Genomic DNA, 27,334 nt, shown 5'->3' on the forward strand with positions numbered 1-27,334 from the left:
TTTTGGACAAGTTCTGAAAGTCCCAATGACGCCCATCTATTGTTAAGCGTCTTGCCTTTTGAGCCCATTGTGCAGCGTTCCTTAATTAACTGGAGTGGCACTGCAAACAAACAAAAAAAAAAAAAAACAAAAATACAACAGACAGGGTTAAAACGTGTAGACCGCCTTGCCCTCCTGGCCGCTCATCAAAGGAGGTTTATTATTTTCACTTAATTTTTGCTCCATTTCGTCTCATTTTTTTCTCTCTCAGTTTCAGTCTCTGTTGTTGTTGTTGTTGGTCGCTGGTTTGTTTGTTAGATGTTGGCCCCTCAAACTTTAACCGTCTATTAAATTTACGTGCCTTTAACCGTCTGTCCGTCCGTCTGTCCAGAAAGTCAAATGCCACATCATCACAGCTAGCAAAAATATATACATATATATTTATATTATTGTGCGCCTGCCTTGTCGAGCAACCTTTTTCGTCCTTTAAATGTGTGCTGCACGAGAGAAGGGAATGGGGGGAAAATAAAAATAAATTTATGTTGTTTGTATGCTTGGCTGCGGCAAAAATGTTGTTCAAATTGACTTGGCATAGCTAAAAATTATGTACATATTTATGTGTAGAAAGTTTACCCTGAATGACAAAGCGCAGGACGCTGTCACACACACCTACACACACGTCCTCTGGCAGGTGGCAGAAAGGACGACACAATATGCGGAAAAGGTCTCACTTCCTGGCTCCTTTCTCCGTACACTCTCTTTGCCCTTCCTCTATATCTTTCTCTTCCATTACGTGTGTGTGTGTGTGCAAAGGCCAAGGCAAAAGCAAGAAAATGTTTCGCCTGCTGCTGCACAATGGCAAATAATTCATAACTTGGCTCAAAAGTTTGATTTAGCTGCAGTTAATACAGTGCCTCCCTCCACACCCCCTCCCACCCATTCCCGTACACAGACTGCCTCTCATTGTTGTGTCCGTCCTTCTGCTCATTGTCCGCTGCTCATCCGAGTGCCAACTGTTGGCCAAAAGTCGAAGTCAGCAGCACTCTGCCACTACTGCTGCAGAATATACTCGTATATAAATTTTGTTTCCTGCTCTCCGAAGACGAAGTCGTTGACAGTCCCGGGCCCCAGTAAAAAATTTTGCATGCTGCGGACCAACAGATAAATTACTCGAACCGAGTGTTGTCTGTATGTATGCATATATATGTATCTATGTATGTATATACTCATGTATACGATACATATACTTGTATATGCGGAATGAGTGGACAGACAATCAAGTTGATTCTGTTTTGTAACTGTAATACAGACGCACACATACAGTGACACAGTTAGACAGCTGGACACACATATGAGAAGCAACTGCCGAGCGGAAGTAAAGTATCTTCAGCTCTACCTCTCCCTTCCGCTTCTTGCCCCATATACTCGTATTTATGTATTATATCTCTGGCATCTTTGCTCAGCCAGCAACGTCTTCTGCTCAGCCAGCACAAGCAGAACAACAAAAATGGCGCACGGAAGCTAAAGCTGCTGCTATAAATTTTTAACAACCATTTAACTTCAATTTTATTAGTCCCCAGCCAATGCATTGGCACATTGGGGCAAGCATTGCCAAAAAATTTATGAAATAATTACTAGTACTTGCCCTGCGCTTAAAAATTGCTTACCTAAGTTTGTTCATAAATTCGTTAACGAATTCATTGGAAGAGCACCAAAATAAATAACTTTTCCAGCCCTTTCTTGTTGAGAATATGGTAGAGATTTGGACTTTTAGTTTATTTAATTGAATATATCGAAATTCAAGATGAGAAAGGCACATACTAATTTTCTAAACTGGAACCTCCAGTTGTAATTAATTATTGAAATATCCAAGGAGATTAATCCAAAACAAAATACCATTTCGAAATGGTGACTGACTCACTCAATCATTTGGCTATAAATCTATAGTGTGTTAAGATAATTTGGAATAGAAAGCTTAATCAACACCTTAATTCGGTTTTATAGTCACTTTTAAAATAATCAAAAACTACTTTCATTCTGCAACAAAAAAATGCAAACGAATTCAATAACATAACTTTAGTTAATTGATTGAAGTTGATAAGTCAAGCGAAAGTAAGTATATTGTAGTACATTTTTAAAACTTAAGAAAATGATCTGGCAGCATTCAGTGTTCTAGGAATTATTGATAAAACGATAAAAAAAAGTTTATGAATAAATGTTTAGATATTGCTTCAAATACTTTTTGGCTCACGCTCGTCGAAATGAACACTTCCGTGCTTGATGTGTTTTATCAAGATCGGTAATGTGTAGGATTCTTCTGTAAGTCTCCTTATTGGAGTAGCAAGGCCTTGCTGATCTATTTCATTTTTCGCAAGCTACAAATACAACTATACATATGCACATTTTAATATTAGTTTGTGGTGCTATCCAGCGTGTCCAATTTTGGAGGCACTTGAGCTCGCTATAATAGGAGAAACCCGCTTGTCAACCTAAACAGCAATATTAGAGCCTTAGGGCCTCAACAATCGAATTTCTTCTAAGATTTCGTAACAGTGTGCAGTAACGACGTCATTTCTATCTCCTGCTCCCTCACTCTATCATGCTTTTCCTGCTGCACAAAAGCAACTCTGTCCCACTCCGCACCCACTGTGTTCAACAAAGTCATCGCAATGACATTTTGCATTTGCAGTTTTGGTCGTGCTGTAGAGGAAGAGAGAAAGACAGAGAGAGAGGGAGGGAGACGGAGTGTGCAAGAACATGTGAGATGCAGAGAGAGAGAGAGATGGTCTCAGCATTAGTTATTGACAGATAGCTTCATGCTGTGGAACTTTCGTTGCCTTTCCGCAGCTGGTCGTAAATTAAACCTAAAAACACACACGCACTACAGCGACAGATGGACAAAAGCTGTATGTCCAGCAGTTGTTGTTGCTGCACTGCTAACTGTAGTTGTAGCTGTAGTTGTAGTTGTAGCTGTCCAGTCGTCAGTGGCTTGACAGTCCCGATGCGGCTTTCTGCTGTAGAGCCGCAGTTTGTCTTGGACCGTGTCTTTGGCAGGCTGGCTGGCTGGATGGTTGGCTCGCTGGCGTGTCTCGTCTCGTTTCGCTTCAGTTGATAATCCTCGTGAGCAAGTGGACGAGTGTGCGTGCGTGCGTGCGTGCGTGCGTGATCAGCGACTCAACCCATACACATAAACAAGCACACAGACACACACACACACACATACAAATATACACTCATTTTTTTTATGTCTGTGGTGGTTAAACATTTATCGTCGAATATTTTGTAAATTGGCAATTCTTGTACATTGTTGTCATCAGAGAACAGAGAACAAAGATGAGCAAAAACAACAGCAAAAATAAATATTATTTTCATTTTATTATTATTGAACTAATTTTAGTTGAATGAGCGCTAAACAAACACAATTTTAACAAAAACCCAAAAAGAGAAACAATTCAAATAATACAAGCATTCGAAAATATGCGTGAGGCAATTTGCAAAGAACAATAAACTACAATTAATAACAACAACAGCAGCAGCAGATATAATTATAACAACAGTCGTTAAACAATGAATAAAATGTATTTGCAACAACAACAACGACAACTATTAAACTGCAACAACAACAAGCAACACTATTACAACAACAATAGCAGCACAAGCAACCAATTAGTGTACATAACAAAAGCAAAACACAACAGAAACAACAACAACAACATGTAAAATGGCCATACAAGTCATTAGTTAATGCAACAAAATCGCCCAAAAAATACAACAAAATACAACAGCAACAAGAACAAATAAAAAAAAAATAATAAATACAACAATCACAGAAGCAAGTCGATAGCAACAACATTAAATGGACTCCTTGGAGCGGCTAATGCGCGCTGCGCCTCTGCCCCGCGCCCTCACCAGCGGCGTGGTGGCAACCGCCGCAGCAGCCGCCGCCGCTGCCGCTGCCACAGCAACTAAAGGCGGGCAACAGCGTGCCTTGGTGCATGCCTCGTTGGCCGCGGCCACAGTGGGGCGCAAGGGGCGCCACCTAACGGGCACATTCTGCCTCACTGGCGACACCATGGAGGGCATTATCCAGTGCCTAGTATTTCTCAAGGCATTTTCGGTAAGTTTGGGACCCCCAGCTCGACGCGTTTAACAGCAGTAGCAGCAGCAGCAGAGCCAGCAACAATAACAACCACAACAACAAATAATAATAGAGTTATAAGTACAAGTATATAAGATATATAGTATGTATGCATGTATGTTTGTGAGTTAGGCAGTCGAAAAACAGACTCTTTCAATCATTGAGCCATTGCCATGGTCACACATACGAGTACAGACAAAATCCATTGTGCGTGGTCCATCATTCATAGTCCATTGCCATCCTCCACCCGCTCCCATCTTCCTCATCGTTCATGCCACATCTTTTTTTGTAGCATCATGCGCTGCACAATTTAATTCAGTTTTGGATTTGCGCTCGACTAGTTTTCTGCTCCTTTTTATACCACCGATCAACAAAATGTGCAATAGGCTGTAAATCGGCAAATATGTACATGGAAGCCTTTTTTTTTTTTGTATGCCACGCACACTATCACTAGAGCTGTGAATTGGAGTTCGTCGGCTGAACTATAGCTATGAATCAAAATACTTAAAATCAAATTGAAGGATATGTGTTGAAGAATTTGGCTGCAAAACATTTTGTCTAGTTCTTGATAATACAGAGCAATCAAGATACCCAATCAACAATTGGAATATCCTTCTGATTTAGTTGCATTTCCTTCCCATTCCATTTACATTATCTGTTAAGCAATTGAGACCGAATTTAAATATTTTTTGTAAGCTTATTAAATCTGCTGCCAAAATTTTTGTTTAACCAACCAATCAACAATTGGAATATCTTTCCGATTTACTTGCATTTCCTTCCCATTCCATTTACATTATCTGTTAAGCAATTGAAACCGAATTTAAATATTTTTTGTAAGCTTATTAAATCTGCTGCCAAAATTTTTGTTTAACCAACCAATCAACAATTGGAATATCTTTCCGATTTACTTGCATTTCCTTCCCATTCCATTTACATTATCTGTTAAGCAATTGAGACCGAATTCAAATATTTGTTGTAAGCTTTTCAGTTTTTTTTACCAAAATTTGTTTAACAAACCATTTAAAAAACCATTCAAATATTTACAACATAATGTACACATGTGTTTTAACAAATTTCTTGACCTCAAGCCGGCAACGTATGTATATAAGTAACTGAGAAGTTTGGGGCTGCGAATGACAGGCTTTGCACATTTCTGCTAAACAAACAGAATCATTTGAACAGAGAGTAAAGCTTTGATTCATTGAGTTAGACCGACACATCTTTCTCACACACACACACATATTCAAAGACAATTAGCTATAATATATATATATGTATACATAAATGTACATACAAACGATTACATATAGACAAACGTGCGTGTGCTCATGCCTGAGCGATTTCGGGGACTTTGGTCTGAATTCAATTTTCTGTGCATTTTACAGCATTTTATGCGTCTAAGTTGTTCTATAGCCATAAATGCATACATACAAACGTAACACACACACCTACATACGACTATGGGTATATGTATGTGGGTGTGTGTGTGTGTGTGTGTGTGTGTGTGCATAATCACATCTTACATGTCTGCCTTCGTCCAACCAACACTAATATCCCACTTCTCTCTTTCTCTCTCGCCCTTTTTACTTGCAGGTAAGTTACTTGACGTGCCGCTCATTTCGGAAGTGTAAGATAATTAAAAGCAAACATCCTTTGGAGAGCCATCATGCTGGTCACAGCCATTGTCCAGACAATCCTATTTGGTTGGCCAAGAGTGTTGAGTAAACTGAAAACAAATTGCCAAACATTTCATATCACTTTTTCATTGTTTTCCCCGGACTTCATCTACCTACTACTATACATACATATATACATATATGAATGCAGTCTATTCCAGGTTTATAATTCACATGCCATGCACCTGGGATTGGCATACACACACCAATACATACACACATACATATATACAAGCATAGTACCTATTTGCATATGCATTTTTGAAAATGTCAACTCCGATCATTGTGCAGTGGCGAGCTGCTTGATTATTTCACAACCAGAACGAAAATAAAATAATGCATATTTAATCGAGGAGAAAAATATCGATGCATCAAAGCAGTCCAAATCAAACAAACAAATGTACACACAAAAATACAATATATATGTATATTATATACGCTTTGATTTTGAAATGAAATTTTAAAAATTGCCCAAATAAAATATGCCATTCAGATCGATATATTTCAAATCATAAATATGTTTGGCCCACGAACAACGCATAGTGGAATTGTAAATTATACGGATATATAATGGAAGAAAAAATAATATATGCTTTTGAATTTTCTATAATTTCCTAAAAAAAGATTGAAATAGTAGAACAGCAGCACTGCAAACTCCACAAACATCCGAAAGGGTTTCTTTCTTTAAAAAGGAAGATTTAATTGAATTTAATTTTCCATAATTTCCCTTAGAGTTAAAAATTGAAAGGGTTTTTGAATTAAACAACAGAGCTGCTAACGCCACAAAGATCTGAAAGAGTTTCTTACTTAACGTAGATTTGTATAAAATTTATATAATTTAAAAAAAGAAATAAAATAAAATAAAATATTAAAACAGCAGAGCCCAAAGGAGCTTCTGTCCTATAATGTGTTCACTTTCCGAACTATAATATATAGCTAAGTGATAGAAGCATGTTTATATTTCCCCCACTTAATATGAAATCGTATTGAATTATGGGCGCTTCAAGATGTGTGCCTTTAATTCAATGGCTAGTCCTTACTCTTAACCGGCACTGTGAGTGGCAAAGGAAGCGCAATTTCCTCACTGTTTTGATTGATTAACTGCATTTTCTTTTCACACTGGTCGTTTGTTTCTTGTTGTTTTTGTTTTTCGTTCTTCATTTATGGTTTTACATTTACCTTCAACTTAAAAGAACTCGCTGATATACTTATTACTGGGCCCATCAGTGTTAATTGCCTTTTTATGATACCAACCAAGCGCCTGGGGAATATAATTGGCAGTCGTCGTTGTCGTCGTTGTCGTCGTCGTCTGTGCTTAACACTCAATCGGTTTCATTTGCGGCGCCCCCTTCCCCTCCCACTCCGCCGCATCCAGCCATCGCTCGGTCAAACCGAACATTTTCATTTTGTGAATTTTAAGCGTTTTCTGCATTAAAAATGTCACAAATGTCGGCGGAGAGAAACACTGCGGCGAATACACTTCTTTTTTTTTTGCTCGCCCGTTGCTGGCGAGGCTGCAAAAAGCAGAGACATGCACTGACATGCGTTTGTGTGAGTGTGTACATATATTTGAGTGTAAATAAATAAAAACCACCGAAAGGACTTTTTACGCATCGTTAATTTCCCCCCATGGTGGCGACGCCGTGCGGCGCATTGAGAGTCCTGGGCCTGAGAATTGGGGTCGACCTCGAGTTTGGGTTTGGGACTTCTGGGCACGGTCTGTGTAGCTCGTTGGAAACATGTCTGCGTAGGTCTGTCTCTTTAGGTCTTTCAGTCCGCTGCCAGATCTGTATACACATGTCCGTTTGTCTGTTTATCAAACGTTCATTCAGTTTGTCACTCTTTCACTCAATCAGGCATTGACGTTGCCTGCTTACGGGCGCACGTGCGAGCCCATAATGATGCAGGCGCCGTTAGTTGACAGTCGGTCCAATGACGAGCCTATGGGTTCAACCTCGCCGCCTTTGGCTTGACATCAACACCCGCACAGACAGACAGAGAGAGACAGACGTGATTTACTTGTCCCTCCCTGCGGTCTCCATTCTCCATTCTCCATATCCAGTTCATCAGTTTCCCCGTTTGTTTGCTGTTTCTGCCTCCGTTTCGCTATCTGTGTGTGTGCGTGTTTATACATATATGTATATATATTTATACGTATGTATATGTATGTGGCAATGTTGCACAAATATGAAAAGCAATTTACATAATATCCTGCCAAGTGTAAAATGATTGTCAATGCTGCCAAGCTGCCAAGGTGCCAGGCCGAAAGGCAGCTTTGACAGCGTCCTACAATGTTGTTCTTTTTCGAATTTGTACTTTTTTGCGCCACTTCCTGTTGTGGCTGGCGTCGATTTATGGTTTAGGATCATTTATCATTGATCGGAATAATACCAATTGGTATAAGATTCGTATAAGATGTTGTCTTCACAAAAAGTACACCTAGCCCTCGCTTAACACGGGAGACATGGATTCCAGACAAAATATAGCGTTATGTTCCTTGATTTCGACAAATGCACAAACAAAATGTTTCATGTTCAAATTTCCGCTGTTTTTAAAGACCAAAGATTTTCAAAATTAACAAAAAGTTACTCCAAATGTTGAATAGATTAATCTTATTAAAAAGTAAAATATTTTTGAACGTGCCCAATATTTAAGCAGCTGTTAATATAAAATTTAAGAAACCATTTGTCATATTTAATTTCATTAATTTAATTATCAGCCGTTTTCCTACTTGAAAAAAAAGGGTTTTGCGAATGTTGATTGGCATTTAACGGATATTTGTAGCACACCTTATAAGGTAAACTTTTTTTTTCAAATAATAATTCGTTGTCCATTACTTTCTCTTCAAACATCTCTTGCACATTATCGATAACCTTGTCTTCAAAGCCTGCACATCACCGAATCCATGGCATATATGTATTAAGTGCATGACTTGCAAAAGTGCGTTAAAGTAATATTCTTCATTTTAAAATATTTTTCAAATTCGAGCGGAAAGGAGACAAATTTATGATCAAGTTCGTGTTAAGGAAGGGCTAGGTGTACTTACAGTTAAATAATTGTTTCAAACAAGCCGTTAATAGGAAACTAATCAAACAAAACCAACCCATACTGTACAAGTAGCGAATATTACTTTAAGCTATTACTTTAATGATCTAATTTAACATTTAAGGCTATTTCAAGATATAGCAATTGAATAAAGGTAGAAGGTAGTGGGTAGAATAGAGCTGAAGGCATCTACTTGGCTCTCCTTTGAAAAAAAATCTTTGAAATGCATTTACAGTGCCTTTATTAGCATAGCTCCAATCTGAGCTTAAATTCCAACATAATGTTGCACATCCTTGCTATCCTTGTAAGGGATTATTTATATGTGTTTGTGTTAGTATTTTGCTGTCTATTATCTGTCTTATTACTTGGGCAGGTCTGCTGTTTGCGCACCTCGGCAAAGTTTCGTCTGCAATGTCTCGGATACTTGAAATTGATGATGTTGATGCGCATTATTAGGTTCAATATTCCGTATAATGACGACAAATTGCGCTTTATTTGTCGACACACACACACACACACACACACACACACACACACAAGCACACAAAGCCGAGAGTTGCGGTCCAACCTGATTATGATTGATGAACGCTAATTAATGCGGCTACTGAGGCAACAACCGGTGACTGGCGTCCAACGACCATCAGCTGTGGCGGTTGTCCTTTCCCTGCCCCCTGTCCCCTCTCTCGGAGATTTGTGTACAATTTGTATAATTAATTTTGGCTGCGCGCAACTCTCGAGTGCGTGCGTATAATTATACTGTGCACTGTGCGCGCGTCTTCGGCCCAGCAGGAGAAACACTTTTACTTTTTTGATTTTGTTTTTGTTGTTGTTTTCACTCTGCCGCAGTTAGCCAAGTCTGGCACTTGGTGCCCAAGTTGTCGGACCACCACTTGAAACCACTTAATATGGTGGTGCAGTCGCATTAGGCATGATGGTGGCCAGGACGACAAGGTACTCCTGTGCCATGCACTCTTCACCAACAACGATTTCGCCTTGAATTTGGGATGGTTACGTGATAATGCAAAAAGAATTATGTAGATATGGAAATAAATTGTTATTTCATAATTAAAATCATATACGAGTTTGTAGGAAGAACAGACTGTTTGTTCTCAACAGCATTGTCGAATTGCGAACCCATAGATCCGATTCTTTTTCTCACCCAAACGCAGTATTTTCAAAGTGACACTTCGTATGTAAGGGTTTTGAATACTGGATCGGCAACCTTTTCTGTGACGAAACCAATAGCACGACACCTGTTATGAATGAAAGGGTTATCTATCTACTTTTTCAGCGGACTTTGCAGCTATTTATAGTTTAGTGTTCCTAGCATCTTCTAATGGGGTTTGTATCTATTTGTAGGCGGCTTACTGCACAGTTTTCGAAATATTTCTTTTCATTTTCTAGCGGGTTTTCTAATTATTCATAGCGGTTTTAAAAGTAAATTTCAAGCGGGTTTTTAACTCGATAACCGAAATTGATAACCATTTTGTAGCCATTCCTTTTAAGCCAAATTTACATTAGCCAACAATCATTGGTGTATAATTATAAAAGCAAACGCAAATTTTGCAAATGCACTTTTTATCGATACAAGCCAAAATGATGAAAGCTACACGCCAGACCAATTGATTTAAATAACGGGCCCATGCACTTCTTAAAGGACGAAACTTGTTGTCGAAATTTTAAAATTTTCTAAAGCTCAACATTGTTTATGAGAATTTGTTTGCTATTTGTAAATTTATTGTTGTTACTCCAAATGTTGAGTATTTATCTTTAATAGATTAATCTTATTAAAAAGGAAAATATTTTTGAACGTGCAAAATGTTGAAGCAACTGTTAATATAATATTGAAGAAACCATTTGTCACATAATTTAATTATCAATTTATTGTTGTCGACAACGAAAGAGGAATATGAAAATGGCATTTTGGCATTGCAGTCACGCATTCATCTCTACTTTGAATAAAATGTGTGGGTCTTCTAAGCGAACAAAAATGCAAACACACCGGGCGAGAGGAGCTGGCGACTGTTGTTGTACTTATGCTTGTTTTTCTTGTTGCTGTTGCTGTTGCTGTTGTTGTTGTTGTTGGTCGCGTATGGTGACATTTTGCCACTCAAACGGTGTGGAAAATAAACCTCAGCATATCAAGCGTGTTGTTAGGTAAATATATGAGAACACCGATGTACATAATATATCTACATATATATATATTTGCTTGCATTTATCGTCCACCCAGCAAAGAGAGCAGTTTTTGGCAATTTAGGGCAGAACTCTTTATATGCTCGTATGCTTAAGTTAGTGCTGAATTGACAGGGAGATAGAGAGTCTTTAATGCCTTGTTTTAATCTGTTGCTGGCGAGTATTTACGTTGGCTTTTTGGTTACTATATCCATGTGAATTGATTTACAATTGAGAACAATTTTTAGGACACACTTATATTAGTTTTAAAGACGTACAGCTTCCAGCACCACTTATATCTCGCTTCTTACTGATCCATATATTTTAATTTCAATCTATATTTACTAAGGCATGTGTCCCACTTAAATGCATCAAACTACTATAATAGGGTCTTAACTAAAACATAAATAGTTTTATTCCGATGTTTATATACGATACCGATAACTTAGAGAAAGAGCATTAAATGAATTAAGTCTATACATAAAATCCTGTTTACCTTTTTAAGTTATTTTTCAATTTGTTCAACCTGAGAGCTTAAAGCTTTTAATTAAAATACATTAAACTGGAAACAATTTTTTTTTTTTTTTTTTTTAATATTATTAAAAAAAGCCCAATATTTCTTGATTGATCTCAGCTCAGAACCACTTTCGGGGAATCATTTGTCTGCTTATAAAATTTTCTTTATTTTTGCCGTCCACTTTAATACTCTTTAAAAAAAAAAAAATAACGTGAACGCTCAACTTTGCTCAAATTGGCTCACCATTTAATAAAAGTTAACGAACGCTTTTTATGATATTTTTTCCAACTGTTAAAAGCTCCAACCGTCTTAAGAATGAATAGATAGTTAAAATGGTTTAAATATCATTATTATCTTTTTTATTGTTTTAGTTCAAGCTGACAACTTATATTTTTTGGGAACCTTTGTTTTTGTTCTTTTCTAGGATATTTCCTCTCGCATTTGAAGTACATAAATGTTGACCCTTTATTTGTCTAATGTCCGCTGGCATCACCCATAATAATGGGAGAAACATTTTAGTAGAATATTATTGTACAATTTTAGGGATTTTCCTTGACTTCCTTCATTTATACATATATCTTTGTTGTTTGGAGCAGTTTTAACTCTATAAGCTTGTTAGCCATTTTGAAATGAAGTTGATTGAAAATTGTTTGAAAAGTTTTTTGAAATTAATTTCTTTTGTATTCTAATGGCGCATTAAACTTATAGCAAAGTGAATGAACTTTTTGCGACTTCTTCGAAACATTTCCGCTATCATTCTCGATGGCTTTTTCATAATACATACACTATTCAAATGGGAATACGTTCCAGTTTGTGTTTGCCGGGTGGATAAATACAATCATCTATTTGCAGTCACATCTGCATGGATAGCGACACACTCCTGAATAGACGTAGACCCTTGTGTGCCTGCTGCAGCCTTAATTGCACGCAGACACACATACCCAGGCACACACTTTGTTGCACACACATATATATATGTATATATGAATATATTATGTACTATATATATAGTAGACATACTGACGAGAAGATGTAGAAGGTGCTCAGTTACCAAGTGGCTATGCATAGTGTGGCAATATGGCATTTATTAAAGCCAATGCTCGTTATATGACACACCTGCACCTCCGCCACCCCACCTCCCTTCACTCTAACATGCAAATCAGTTTCGCCACACTGTGCCACGCACATTTCCGTGTCTATGTGTCGGTGCCGATGCCGGTGCCGGTGCCGGTGCCAGCGCCTGAGTCCCGAGTCGTTTCTATTTGCTTCAAATCTATGCAAATTTGTGTACACTTGGACCAACAAACATGCACAAACATGCAGCAGCAGCAGCAGCAGCGGCCGCCTCCATCACCCTTCCACTCTTCTGCTTTGTCCTCTTCAAGCGACGACGATGTGTGTGGGTATGTGTGTGTCTGTGTGTGTGTACCGCTCATGATGTTGTTGATGCTGTTGCTTTTGCTGCTGTTTGAGGCCTTTCAAGCACATGCTTATCACGCAATGCCATCCCTGTGAGTATGTGTGTGTGTGTGTGTGTGTGTGTGTGTGTGTGTGTGTGTGTGTAGCCTATGGTATACAGTAAACAACGGTTGCGTGGCGTGGCAGATGCCACTGCAACTGTGACTGCCGTCTGAAGCAAGTTGTTGACATTTTGAAAATTAGACAGTTTATAAATTGTAAACTACAGTAAGTCCCACTCAGAAGCCCATTAAACCGGGAAACCAACAGTTGTTCTTAAGGGCTGCACATATCATACATAGCATTCACTTCAATCAGTATAAAATAAATATATACTTGTATTTTTTTCTGTGAAAAGCCTTTTTAGTTCTTCAACAGTCTTGCATATCAAGCAATGTATGGTATTATCATTATACATATTTGGAACTGTAATGAAATTACTCCCCAAAAACCATTTATATTACTTGTAAAATAAGCAATTTTCAGAAATTACAATTCAAATTTTTTGAATGGAATTTTAGTGCGCAGAAGGAAATCAATTTCGAAAGTAATCGAAATCAACCATTATGTATGATTTTCAATATAGTACAAGTATATATAGAACTTATATCAATTCTTTCGCACATAAAATAAAATGTAATTTACATAATTAATTGTATAACCCTATTGAGATCTGTGCAGATTGATTAACTTACTTCTTGCAGTCCTTTAGTGTTATAAATTTCCACCAAAGAAATGGTTTATATTTTACTAAAAATTAACATTTCACGAGACAACTTTATATTAACAAACAAACAATGTTCTTCAAAAGATAGGAATTACTATTATTATTAGACTTGAAAATCAACTTTAAAGTTCCATTTAACTAAAATGGTGCAAGATTTCAATCAAGAAAACATTCTCTCTATTAAGCACTTAAACTATTTCGCAAAATACAACCAATCTGTTTTATTTATTTATTTATCATAGTCTCTATAGGCCGTAGAAAACCAAAACAGAAGTGATTTTTTTCTTGCATTTTAACTCGCAACCAAAAACCACTTTAGTCATGACAGACGGTATCTATAGAATGCATTTTTAATGAAGTTTTCTCATCAGACTAGCAACTGCATATCTGAACTTGCACATGCATTCTAAACAATGGTCCTTCTTATGGGGAATATGGTACTACTGCTACTTATTTAGGTAACACCAGCTCGTCAGTACGAAGCCTTGCCCTTATCTAAGCTCCAGCTGCTGGTGATAAACAAGTCTCTGACTGACTCTGACTACTCCTCCTCTCCTCGAATGCATTTTACTTTGCGGCCAAGTCAACTTTTATTTCAATCGCACTCGCTGTCGATGCATCTGAAATTTTGTGATTTTCAGTTGCAATTTCCACTCACAAAAATTGCCACTTTAAATTTATTGCACCGCCAGGATAGCTGTGTTGTTGTTACTTTTGTTGCTTCTTCTACTCGTGCTGTGTATGTCCTTCGCAAGTAAGCCCGCCATACAATTCGACTAGTTTACCGCTTCTTTTAAGCACTGATGCTGATGCCGATGCCGTTGCTGGCCGTGCAGGTGTAGCCTACATGTGTAACTACGGACAGAAAATAGGGAATTGGCATCGTTGCTGTTCGCAGTATCGTTCATCTAAATGGATATCTCTCGCCGCTATGTACTAGTGCTCGTATATAGCGACAGCTTCAGCAGAGCCAGCAACTAGCATACTGTCAGTGTGGCATGACTATGACGATAGCATCTGTTTAACATTCATGTATCGAAACGATTGCACAATTACTCATACTTGGGCTAGAAAGGTATCGAACAATAATGTGGAAGAAGAAGAAGGCGCTCTCTTGGAGCTCACATTCTTGCATTATCATTGGAGAGAGCATCTAATTTAATTTTAATCCGAAAGCATTTCGCATATTTTGTAGAAAGCTGTTAAGCTGTAGATCTTACTGGGAGAATAGGGGAAGGGAAAAATTCAGGGACTGCAATCATTATTATAAAAACAACAAAATAATGTTTATTTTTGAATTTGATTCATTCTCTCACATTATAATCATTAATTTTGATTAAAGCTTTACAGCTCAGCCAATAATCATTATTTTTTGAGCAAAAAATAAAACTCATGAATGAATGATTATTCTTTAATTTTTCTTTTTTGATCAAAAATAAAACTCAAACTTTGATTTTGCCCATTTTTTTGCCCCATAGTTCAGTTTTCGGCTATAAAAAACAACATTGAAAAACTATTTTCATTTAGAACTATATTTACTTATAGTTGTATGTACATATTTTAAATTTTCATTTTTTATTAATTTTTTGTCACTGCCTAAAAATGTTGTGACAGTTTGAAAACTTACCCCCTAGGAATGATTGATAGATTAATTTATATATTTCAGCGATGTTAAAAACTAAAGAAATAAAAAAGCCTAATAAAATTACAAAAATACCTAAAAACGATAGTTTCATAATATTTTGAGCAACGACTGTAAATTACATTACTATTTTCTTTTCATTTGAAAAGTGGAATTGTTTCATATCTACCATCAAGTAGTATTGTGCTTGATCCTTCAGATATGGCAAATACATAGGATAGCAAGTTTCTCTTCATCTTCAAGAATACTCGCAGCTCCGACGCAGCTGAACTATAATATTCTAAGGTTCAGAAATAGTTTAACCAATGCAAGAAGTTTTTGACTCTGTGCTTCACTTTCTGCATGGCACACTGTATTTTGTCTGTGCGTGTGCGTGTGTTGGTGTACATCTTTGTATGTTAGTTATTGCACGTACACGTCGTAGACTTCTTTTCTAAACTTCACTAAAAAATGAGCATGGCAAGCGCCAAGCATTTAAACTAGCTACAAAACACCAGTCACAATGCTCCTCAGCCTCGCTGCCGCACAGCTCCTGCCGTAAGCTCGTCCTCTTCGTGTCTGCCCAGGCGACTAAGCGCCCCACCTTTCGGCTGTCGTAGGTAGGAACGTGCCGGAGCCCCAAACTAACACAACAGCGCCTGCCGAACGTGCATGGCATGCACAAGTGGAGCATGTGTGTGTACAAGTATGTGAATATATGTAAGTGTATGTGTGTGTGTATGAATGAGTGTGTCGTTGTGTTGGCCAAGACAAAATGCGGCTAATGTCCTTTTTTCGGTTAAGATTTACAATACGTAAAATGTTTTGCTTCTTGTTGTTAAGTGGAATGAGCGAAACATATCACACACACAGACACAGACACAGGTGTATTACACACACACACACACACACACACATATATATAGCTATGTAGGTATATAAAACAGCAGCTTTATCTTACGTGTGCATTAGGTTTTATATTTGTTTGTATTTTATTTTGCTTGTTTTTTATGTGCATTTTTTTTTATTGCACTCTTCGCGAGCTGCGGTGTGCTGTGCGTGTATATGGGAGCGTCTTTATTTCCGATACAAAGGTCTCTACTATTAATTGTAGAATCTGTTTTTTTTTATGAGTGGTAAAAAATTACAAAAGTCTTTTCAATAAGTGTGAGAAATATGTGTGAATCCATGTATAGTAAGTATTTTAGTTTGAAAGCCTCATACGTTTCTTCACTATGCTGCCAAAAGAATCCGTAGCGGAATAATATTGCATCATGATTACATAAAAGCAAGTATTTCTGCACAAAAAAAATTGACAGAATATTTCGTTTAGATTAATTAAATGACATACTAGAATATTTATTTACCCTCATCTGTTAAAGAGTTACAAATTCACTCCGCATGGCATACAGAAAATAGCGTCTCCAAAAAACATTTAGCAAACAACTGCATTCCTTAAATCTACAAAACCTCTACTAACTTATACAAAAAAAAATGCAATTTAAGCAAAATAGTGTCCTTGCTCGAATAATAATTATTTCAAAAATCAATGTAAGCAACAGTAGACTTAAATAGACAAATTGAAAATAAGCTGATACACTCATTAGCTTAAGGCCTAAAAACTAGGAGCCTGGCTCAAGTTCGTTCCTGAGCTTGAAGAGTAATACTGAAATTATAAATTTAAATAAATTCTAATATCCGTCATATGAAAAGACGACATAATCGGCGAGTGGGTGGCTATTTGAAAATAAAATAAAATTTAAAAACTTTAAAAGAAAAGCTAAAAGCTGCTGGCAATTTATAATAAGTGAGTGGACCTTTTTATAATAATAAAGTTATTTCAAATTGGTTCGCTCTACTCTAGCATTCTTTTTATGTTAGCTTTCAACTGCTGGAGTCTCCCCACTGCAAAATCGGAGGAACTCTTCGATCTGTTCCCCTCAGGCTTTCTTCTTATCTTACCTTACGTTCTAACACCTGGTCGCTTGCAGCTTCGAGCTGGCTACATTTCAATTTGGGTTTAAACCTAAAAGTAAGTAGGCCGTAGTTAAGCCAATCAGTCTAATAAGTTGTGAAGGCAACAAAGACAACAGAATTAACCATTTGGGTCTCAAAGAAGTGTAGGATCTATACAAAAAAAAGTTGCTTATAAGTACATTCTCTACTATTTACACCTATCTTCATTACATGATGGTTAAATATTTATAAAAAATACTCACAGTTTTTTGTGAGACAAAAATGTATAGCTCCTCCATGAAACATGTGGAAAACACAGCGGAAATGGTTCCAATGGTGCTTTAAGAGCTAAATAAATAAATTAAACAATTTGCAAAAAATCAATTTAACATTTAGAAGTAAAACAATTCCGACAATTCTCGGATGCAAATGGTTACACTATTTGTACATGTGTATCTAAGACTTTTTTATTGACTGATTTGTTACCAATTTGTTATTGAATTGAGATAAATTTGAAGTCAGAATGCATGTGTTTTTTTGACGACACCTTTAAAAACGTTCACTACACATGCATCGATCATCTCCCCGTATCTTACCTGGTTAGTGCTGCTCTTGTTAAATGTTTGTTTTTGTTTTTGCTTTGTTCTGAAATAGACATGATATTGGTGTTTGGTAAATATTTGGCTTTATGGTCGTCATCGAGGAACGCAATGATTATTTTAAAAGCCCCATCATGAGTCAGAGTTAACAAATTGCAATCATTGTCAATGAAGTGGTCGTCGAATTCATTCTCTGTTGACTTTTATTTTTGGGGGCCAATTTAGAAAATGACATTTATGTTCGGGCTCTGTGTATACAACTTGATGGACACCGTCCGCATTTTTATGGTCGACATTGTTAGTGTTTTTGTGTGTTGTCACAAAAAGAAATAAAGCAAGCAATATCCAGAGGAAAGTCAACATCAACGGCAACGGCAACGATAGCAACAGCAACAGAAACAGAAACTCCAGCAATTTGGCAAACTGTTGTGCGAGCGTGTTTGTGTGTCTGGGTTTCTGGGTGTGTGACCAGTTGCTGCACATGTGTGAGCAGGCAGAGTTAGTAAGAAACTTATGCCAATTCATTAATTAGCGTGCCACTTGCCACACCAACACCAAAAGCAGCGGACATGCTCTGACAAACTTTTAGCTTAGCCAAAACCAACAACAACAACAACAACAACACATATAACTAAACAACCAAACAAACAGACTTGCACGCTGCCATACACTTCATCAGAACTTGAGGTTGTTGTTGTTGCTGTTGTTGTCGTTGCTGATGTATGTAACTTGATATAGCCTACTTAATAAATGCTCTTAGCTACATATATGTACACATACACGTACACATGCATGTAGGTGTGTGAGTGTGCTTGCATGTGTGTAGATGGTAGGTTGTACAGAGAGAGAAATAAATTAAATATTTGTTGGTTGGCTCGCCTATTGATGTCTAATCTTGACTGCCAATCGGCTGTACATATATGCTTTTTGTAAGCTCCGGCTTCACTTTAATTGTTGCTTTATTTAAGATCTAAACCTGACGTTCCGTATACTAATGTCGGAGATGTTGATTCCTCTTTGCTTTTACGTCGTATTCATTTTTCTGTTCCTTCTAGGCTAACAAGGAACTTTCTGCCTATTCTACTTAACAGATGCACGCCATGCACAATCCTTTTCGAGTATTAAATGAATTTTTCTAATTTATCATTCGCGGGCTTCGAAGATTAAAATATTGGCTAGCAGTTTCCAGTACTACTTTAGTTGATATTTTAAAAATTTGTTTAAGAAATGGTTGTGTGAGTTCATTTCAAATAAGTGTTTATTTGAGCTCAAATATTCGTTTCAACGAAACTATTTCTCATGCAAATTTTTCAAATATCAACTAAAATACTTGTACTGCACTGTAAATCGGTTTTGCTTGCTTTTCACAGTGTACTCTATTTAGTATTACTGGCCTAGCTGGACTCCTTCCCTCTCTTGCTCCTCTTCCATTGTTGACTGTTTATTGACGTTGTTGTTGTTGCTGCTCTAGCTGCTCCTGCTGCTCTTGCTGCCGTTATTATTATTGTGGCTGCTGCTATTGTTTTGACAGCCATATTCCATATTCAATGCGCGTTTCCTGAAGCTGCGACAGCACTGTTGCTCGAATTCCAGTTGCTCGCTTTAAGTTTCATCTGTTCATTTGATTAGTGAGTCTGTAAACACATACATATAACTGTATGTATGTTGGTGTGTTGTGTGTGCGTGCGTGCGTGTGTGTGTGTGTGTGTGTGTAGTGCGTGCGTGCGTCCGAGTGATAAAGTTTTGGTAGCAAATATGGCAAACAATTTCACAAAGTGGCAGTGAACAAAAGTTTCATCATGTGAGCTCCCACTACTCTACTATATACTATAAATATATGTATATGTGTGTGTATGTGTGTGTGTGTGTGTGTGTGTGTGTCAGCTATGTAGTCTATAGTTCTTTATTCCTTGGCTTAGCTAATCGTTCGTCAGTGCGCCCAGTTCTATGCAACATTTTCTTGCTTTATTTAATTGTTCGCCCAAGACCTTGGCTACATAATTAGTTGACTTGTCAGTTTGCAATCACACACACACACACACACACACACACAGACACACAGACACACACATACACACACACCACAAATGGATTGAATATTATGCATGTATTGTTGGCATTGTTGCTGTTCTTGTAGTTAGAAACACGTCTTCTGTCTGCCTGACCAACCGCCATTGTCTTCAACTGATTCACAATGGACGTTCATGTCTATTGTGTATGCTTTGGGCTTTCAACTGTGAAAATGCGTTTGGCATTCAACGTATTCAATTAGTCAATTTTCCTCCTGCCTGCTTGTGTGTGTGTGTGTGTGTGTGTGTGTGTATGGGGGCACGTACGTATACACATACTATATGTATGTATATTTATTCATATACATATACACGTATTTAATTCTTTTGCACATCATTGCTCCAAAAGCAAAAGGCAACGTAATTAAGCAAAAAAACCCGCATGCTGCTTTAACGGCGTCTTTAATGACAAACTGATGCGAACATGTCAGATTCTTTTTGTTTGCCCAACAATCGCATAGGGTTGTCAGAATTGGCAAGAGTTGCAAAATATAAATGAAAACTAAATATTTATTTAAACAAAACAATCAAAGTCTTTTAAAATGAAAATATTTCATTAGCAGACATCAGAGAAGTTCTATTGCTCAGACATAAATTTGGAAATTACAATTTCAAAATATCTACAACGTATGTCTACAATGTACTATAAAAAAAAATCAAAGCTTCGTAAATTTAATTAACCGAATATTTCACATTTTGTGGTATCTCCATATAATTTATTTGCAATGTTAAGCTGCTGACGAAAATTAGTTATAGCTTCTTTATAAATATATATATCCTATATTTTTAGTTAATAAGTCAATTGAGCTTTCTTAAGATGCTGTCTTTAATTTGGAAATTACTATTTCAAAATATTTACAATGTCTGTTTTCAAAATCAAATTTGATTTATGATTTTTTACTATAGAAAATAATCGAAGCTGTTTCATACAGATTAACGATTTTAAAAATATTTCCCATGGTCTTGTGTCACAATGCAATTTGTTGGCAAGAAAACTAATTACAGCTGCTTCTTAAATTTATATATATTCTATATTTGTACTTAATCATAAATATATATTGCAATGGAATGCCATAACTCTTAGTTCACAAATAAAGCTTGAAAACACGCCAAGTTTTGAGAGAAGAAATTCAGCACTTCTTCCCCCTGTTGCCAGCGTAGTTTTTTTTTTATGCATAACATCATAGATAATTTATAAGTTGTACTATCTAATAGCCTTGTATTATTTGTTGCATTGAAATCTTTCCTTATACTTGTTTCTGCTCCAATTTTTCATTAATTTTGTGATTTCATTCGCTCAGTTCTTATACCTGTGCCAAGCCAATCAGGGAATCCGAAAATATTTGAAATCTTGACAAGTCTTCTATTCCTCTCTTTGGTAATCGCTTTTCAGTAAGCTGTACATTTGGGTAACTTTAAACTGCCTAACTATTTAACTTTTTTTAAATAAATTAACTTAACATTGAAAACTTTTCTCTCAAGAGGAGGAAAAGTAGTAATACTCTAGACACTAGACACAATAAAATGACTTTGTGTTGAACGCGAGGCTTAATGAGATTTTAAATAGTTCTGCGAGATATGAAACGATTGAGAGTTGAGAGTTCAATTTTATGTGACACTGAGCAAAATTTCAATGAGAAGTTAAAGGGAAACCAAAAATGGAAACCGGCTTGTAATGCCTAAACATCTACTATCAGTTTATTCAACAAAGCTCCTTAATTCCACAAACGTATACATAGCTGTACCCACTTCGCAATGATAGCTTCAAGTCCAGACAGCATCTTTGCAATTTATCTGTCTGGCCGTGGTTACCAGAGAAAGGTCTTGAGGCTTGCTTCAACACTCAACCCTCATTCTCTCAGTTACTCACTCGCTCGCTAGCTCACTCAGTCATTCAGTGAGACATTTGAGCTATCGGGCAACACTATCGCTTCCGCTTCTATGCACCGTGCGTCTTATCTTAAGCACGTATCGGTCGCTTGGCACGACTCGACGCGTCTAAGCTCGTCCTTACGATGAAGGAGCAGCGTTGGAAACTAGACTGGACTGCCTAAAAACTTTCTCTCGCAAGCCCAGCATACACTTTTTTCTTTTTGTATACTTGTATTTTGCACAGGTTTTCATTAAAATTGTGCGCCTATCTGGCTGTGCAGATCTCACTTCAACATAACCCAAACACTAGTGGGCCTGGCTGTGTGTGTGTTTGGGTGTGTGTGTGTGTGTGTGTGTGTGTAGGTTTGTGAGTGGGCGTGTGACGACTTTTGTTACCTTTGTCTAAGCGCAAAAATTGTTGAGTTTTGCAGAAAATTTTATTGCTGAAAGGTGCTAAAATGAAAAGTGCTGATGCCTTTGCACTGATAGAAGTGCACGAAAAAAGAGGTGAAGCAGCAGTCCATCCACGCTCGGTGGACCCAATCCCAGCTACAAAATCATACTCGTATCTGTATCTGTCGTTGGCCCTTGCCAGAGTTTGCCATTTTCTGGCTGCTGGCTGCTGCTGGCTGCTGTTGGCTGGTTCCGGTTTGCGTTTTCTTTAATTATTTAAATTAAGAATTGCGGCAAACTCTGTGAACCACCACCACCACCTGGCGCACTCACATCTTTGCATAGCTGAGTGGCGGCCACTTGGCATAGTTTTCAATCTCGCCATCTTTTCTACAGTTTGCCACGTAACGTTGCAGCGACAGAAACAGCAATATGACTACTAAAAAAAAAAAAAAATAAAATATAAAAAAGGCACTGACGCGTTTAATTAGGCAAAGTGCCTGGTTGGCTAGTTTTGGTTTCTGGTTGTTTCTGGCCCTTTCTGCCTTCACTCAGCTTGACTTGACATGACTTGACCTGACTTCTTTGTGCCTCTCCTGCATCTTTTGCTCTCCCCACCCAACTCCTGCCGCTATTGCTCGTTTTTTTTCTTCTCATTTACTTTATTTTTACTAATGCGGCGGACTACGTAGTAGTTGGTTTTTATGGGTGACGTGCAATGGCTTTTAATGTTTGAAAAACCACAATGCGGCACTTGCTGCAAATATTTAATTTCAGGCGAGGCATACGAGTACAGCAAAAAAGTCATCGTGCTTTGTCTTCAGCTGTAAGCTGAAAAAAGCGCGCGCAAAAGTATGCAACAATATTTGCGCTACCGCTCACACAATCACATTCACACACACACACACACACACATGCATGCAAGCTCACATGCACAGAGCCACCGCATTGCACATTCAAGTTGAGCTCAACAGCCAGTCAGGGGCGTGGTCGTGGCAGGATAATGTCAACATTCCAGCTTTGACAACGAATCGACAATTTTGTTGCTCGTTTCTTCCGAACGATGGAACATGAAACAAAAGCGTACATGGATGGCTTAAAGTTTGTATAACAGCAAAGCTGAGATGAAAAAAAATCAATTATTCAAAATAAATTTAAATGCCTCTTTTATTTTCTTTTGATTAATAGAATACAGATTTAATTTAATTTTAGTGGCAGAATCTTTCTTGACATTTTTTGACGTTTTCAGGTCCCCCTTTTTTGAGCTGGTTCATTATAATGACTCTTCAAGTTGGAAGTGCTCCTAAAAAAGTCTCCTTGTCTTACAACGAATATTCAGTTGGATTTCATATTAGTGGCAATTTTTTTAATTGTGTCCTTTCTGCCTGTACTCAAGGGATTCATTTACAAAAAAAATATTGGTCTTCAATTCATTCAAAAACTTCAAATCGAACTCATTAAGAAGCTTATAAACACAATTTCACAGTTCAAAAAAATCGTTGTGATATAAGTTTTTAATTAAACACTTTATACGTATATTTAGGCACAACTTCAGCTGCCGATGATTAACAAATAAATATTTACTTTTGGGCTAAAATTGCTGTATTTTCCGCTCGTTGCTTAATCATTTTGAATTTATTCTTTAAAGATTAAAAAAAATGCAAAGAAAATTCAACAATAAAATACACATAATTTATGCAAAACTGTGCTATTATTCTTAGAATTTTTTTGAAAGGTTCAATATTTATGAGTGGCCATTGTTTATATAATAATCACGAAAAACTGTAAAATTGTATAAATAGTTTTTATTGTCCATTTATTTATTTCTGTGTGAGCTTACTTTGAGTTCCAGACACAGAAATTTGCTTCACCCTCTTACAAAATGGCGCGCCAGTGGCTTACTTATAGAGCCCCTCGACAGCCCCTTTTCATTACATTTATTATTTTTCTTATATTTCTCTCGCAACGAGCGCTTCTTAATTTTGTTGTTGTTGTTGTTGTTTTTCCACCATCCACCACCTCCCCCCTGGCAGCTAGACTTGCTAGCAGGAATGCGAAGAAGCGACGACGTAATGCGCGCGCGAGGATACGTTGTGTGCGCCTTTTGTGCAGATTGAAAAGCGCAGTCAAGCAGCTGCCACCCCATTCGCCATCTCGCATACCCGTCGCCTGTGCTGGCAACACATTTGAAAATTGAACAGCGCAAAAATCCGTGGCATTATCTGGAAAGCTGCAATCAAGCGAAGTGCAGCACGACGGCAATAACTGCTGGCAATATCAGCTAACATTACTCGTTATGTGAGCGTTAGCTAAGGTCTACAAACATGTTTGGCCAGAGCGATTTGTATATCCTTTCAACTGGATTAACACTTGTGTGCTTGGGAGGAGGCACTACAAATTCTTGTACATGAACTGTTTGTATAACAAATACGATCTCACGCCTGGCTGTGTCGATCACTTCCCACAGCTTCCAAACAGTGACGACATATCTACAGTAGATTTTTGCTTGCTCTCGCTACTTAATTATATTTTTAAAAATTAGACTAAATTCTAGGACCCACTCTTGTTTTAAGTAAATAATTTCAATGTTTAAATACGTTTGTTAAAGCTGAACATTTTCAATACAATGCGAGTGCTACACAAATGAGCTATGAGTCGGGCTCATAGCTCAGTATAATAAATAATAATAATAAAAAAATAATACATAAATAAGTACAATAAATAATACAAAAAAATGAAAAACCTAAATATGAATCAGAGGACAACACAATTTCTAGCCTAATACTTTTAGTCTTTACTTTTGTCATCCACTCTCTCCAGAGTTTCGCTCTGCCATGTGTAGGGTATTGCAGCTTCCATAAAGCCATTAGTTGAAGTATCATTTTCCTATTGTTTGTTTTCGCTGAAATCATATTTCACGCTCAATTATTGACGTTCAGAGGCAACCTTGCGCAGACACAATGGAAACTAACGGGCGCGCCCAATGGCATGGCCCCGGCCTCGGCCAGGGTCGCATGGGGCACGGGGCGAGGCGTGGCGTGGCGTGGCGTGGCTTGGATCGGCGCTTGTCATACAACCCAACAATGTCAGACGTCTAGGGTTAGGGCGATATCATTATGTAGCGCTGTCGACGTCGCCATCGAGCCGCCTTCAAGTCGCCAAGTCGCGCAGCCATTTTGCACTTAATAGCTCGACGCCCTCGTTGCTGCTCACTCGCCGGCTTTGTCTACAACTTTTCCATCTATCTAAATGCCATCTATGTGTATGTGTCTCGAACGTCGTCACCACTCTTTGTGCTCAAATGACAATTTGTAAAGCTTTGAATGGAATCGAGTCGCAAGGCGCGGCCGGCCTATAAAGCGGAGCCTCATCATCTGCCAGTCGTCAGGCTGCGACGCCACCAACTCCCGCCACCAACACTTTCCACAGACATACTTGAATGAATAAATGACGGCCACTTTGTAGCTGCTTGGGGGTTGCGGCTAGAGATGGGTGCGTGATCAAATATGCAAATCACGATGCTTGACTTGCTTGATTTTCTTGATCAGAAGCAATATCGCGTGCTTCCACTTTTCCACCCTTCCACTTTTCCACCCACACAAAACTCTAAGACAAATACATCTAACTATTTTTTGTGCCCCTTTAAAGATGCAAGCAAAGCTTAATAGTTATGCACATTTATGGTTTCAAGTCACGCAGCACTCTTAGCATAACTCGAAGCAGCCATCGCACGCTATTAGCCTTGTTTTTGCGCAATTAAAGCTCATTTTTCAACATTTAGTCCTATAATTACTCTCCCTTTTTAGTGTCAGTGGCATTTTATTTTTATTTTTTTAATATTCAACTCAACCAACACGCTAAGCAACACCAGTTTCCCTTTTCTCTCTCTTCCGCTTGTGATGCTACTCGTTCTATTTTTAAAATGCTTTTTTCCATAAATTATCTTCTTTGAAAGAAGATATCGGATACGAAAAAAGGAATGGGGATAAAGAGCGTGCGCAATTTTGTGTTCAGGTCACACCTCACGCTAATCACGCTAATCACGGCTATCAACTTTATGGACTACTGCTTCTTCACGCGCCCACCTCTGGCCATGACGCAGCGCAATTCTTTGGGCGTAAGCGTAATTTTGTCTACTTAGCAGCCGCGCTGCCGTTCCCAGTAATCAATCACTCAATCAATCAGCGAATAATATGCATTGAAAATTTTTTAAGTGCCTCTAATGTTTGTCGGGGAAAGCTAAAGCTGAGTGAGGGAGACGAACGGAGCCGATAGAAAAGGCGCACATGCAAAGCAATCTGTAGGCGGCTCTTATTGACTGTCTGTCTGGCTGGCTGGCTTTCTGGTCGAAGGCGGTGGCGGAGGTGCGATTGGGGATGTGTGCCTGGGCTTATGGATAGATGTGGGCGTAGTCGTGTGTGCGCCTCGGGCAGAGTCAAGAAGCGGCAATTCAAGTTGAAGTCCCCTGCATCGCAGGACCATAAAATAATAATTGTAAGCCTGAAAAGTAATTGTGTGCATGATTGCGGGGGCGGGGAGGCGCTGGGAGTGGCGGCCTCACACTTCAAACTGTCAAGCATCCCGATTGCCAACGTTGCCGCTGTCAAGGATTTGTGTACGAGAGACGGATGGCTGGCCTTTTAACTCGTTGTTGTTGTTGTTGTTGTTTTTGTTGTTGTTATGCCTGCTGATGCTTGCTGGTTCCCTTATTGTTGTTATTGTTGCCGCTGGTCTGTTGTCTTAGGACATTGCCAGGGGCCAATGGCAACCTGGTGCCACAAATTGAAATAGACAAGTACATCAGTACAGTACGAGAAGTAGCGGGATAGAGGGAATGGGAAGGATCCATAATAAATAAATTGAGCAGCGCACATCAAAACAAAAAAAGATACATATAAATCATACAATTAAGTGAAGATTTATGAAGCATTCAAATCATGCGATTGACAAGTGATGAAAAAGGCAAGGAAGAAGAAAAATAGGTATTCTTTCTAGCTGTTAAGCGATTTACAGACAAAAAACTGTTTAGAATTCAAATGGAGATGTTAAAGAAATTTCAGTTTATTTCCCCAATGCAGAGCATCAAAAAAAAAAAAAAAAAAAAAAAAA

The 27,334-nt window shown here is 38.0% G+C and overlaps 1 protein-coding gene across 1 annotated transcript in view; it reads left to right on the forward strand.

The window, feature by feature from the left end:
* Positions 1-3,835: 3,835 nt before the first annotated feature.
* LOC115629716 (neurobeachin) overlaps positions 3,836-27,334 on the forward strand; it is a gene marked incomplete at its 3' end in the record, with an annotated part of 104,933 nt that continues 81,434 nt past the window's right edge. The window contains exon 1 of the mRNA XM_030526237.1: positions 3,836-4,096. Within this exon, the coding sequence (XP_030382097.1) occupies positions 3,836-4,096 (261 nt within the window). The remainder of the gene's footprint in view (positions 4,097-27,334) is intronic.

The sequence above is a fragment of the Scaptodrosophila lebanonensis genome, unplaced genomic scaffold (assembly GCF_003285725.1).
Source record: "Scaptodrosophila lebanonensis strain 11010-0011.00,11010-0021.00 unplaced genomic scaffold, SlebRS2 tig00000163-arrow-arrow-pilon, whole genome shotgun sequence".
Classification (NCBI taxonomy): domain Eukaryota; kingdom Metazoa; phylum Arthropoda; class Insecta; order Diptera; family Drosophilidae; genus Scaptodrosophila; species Scaptodrosophila lebanonensis.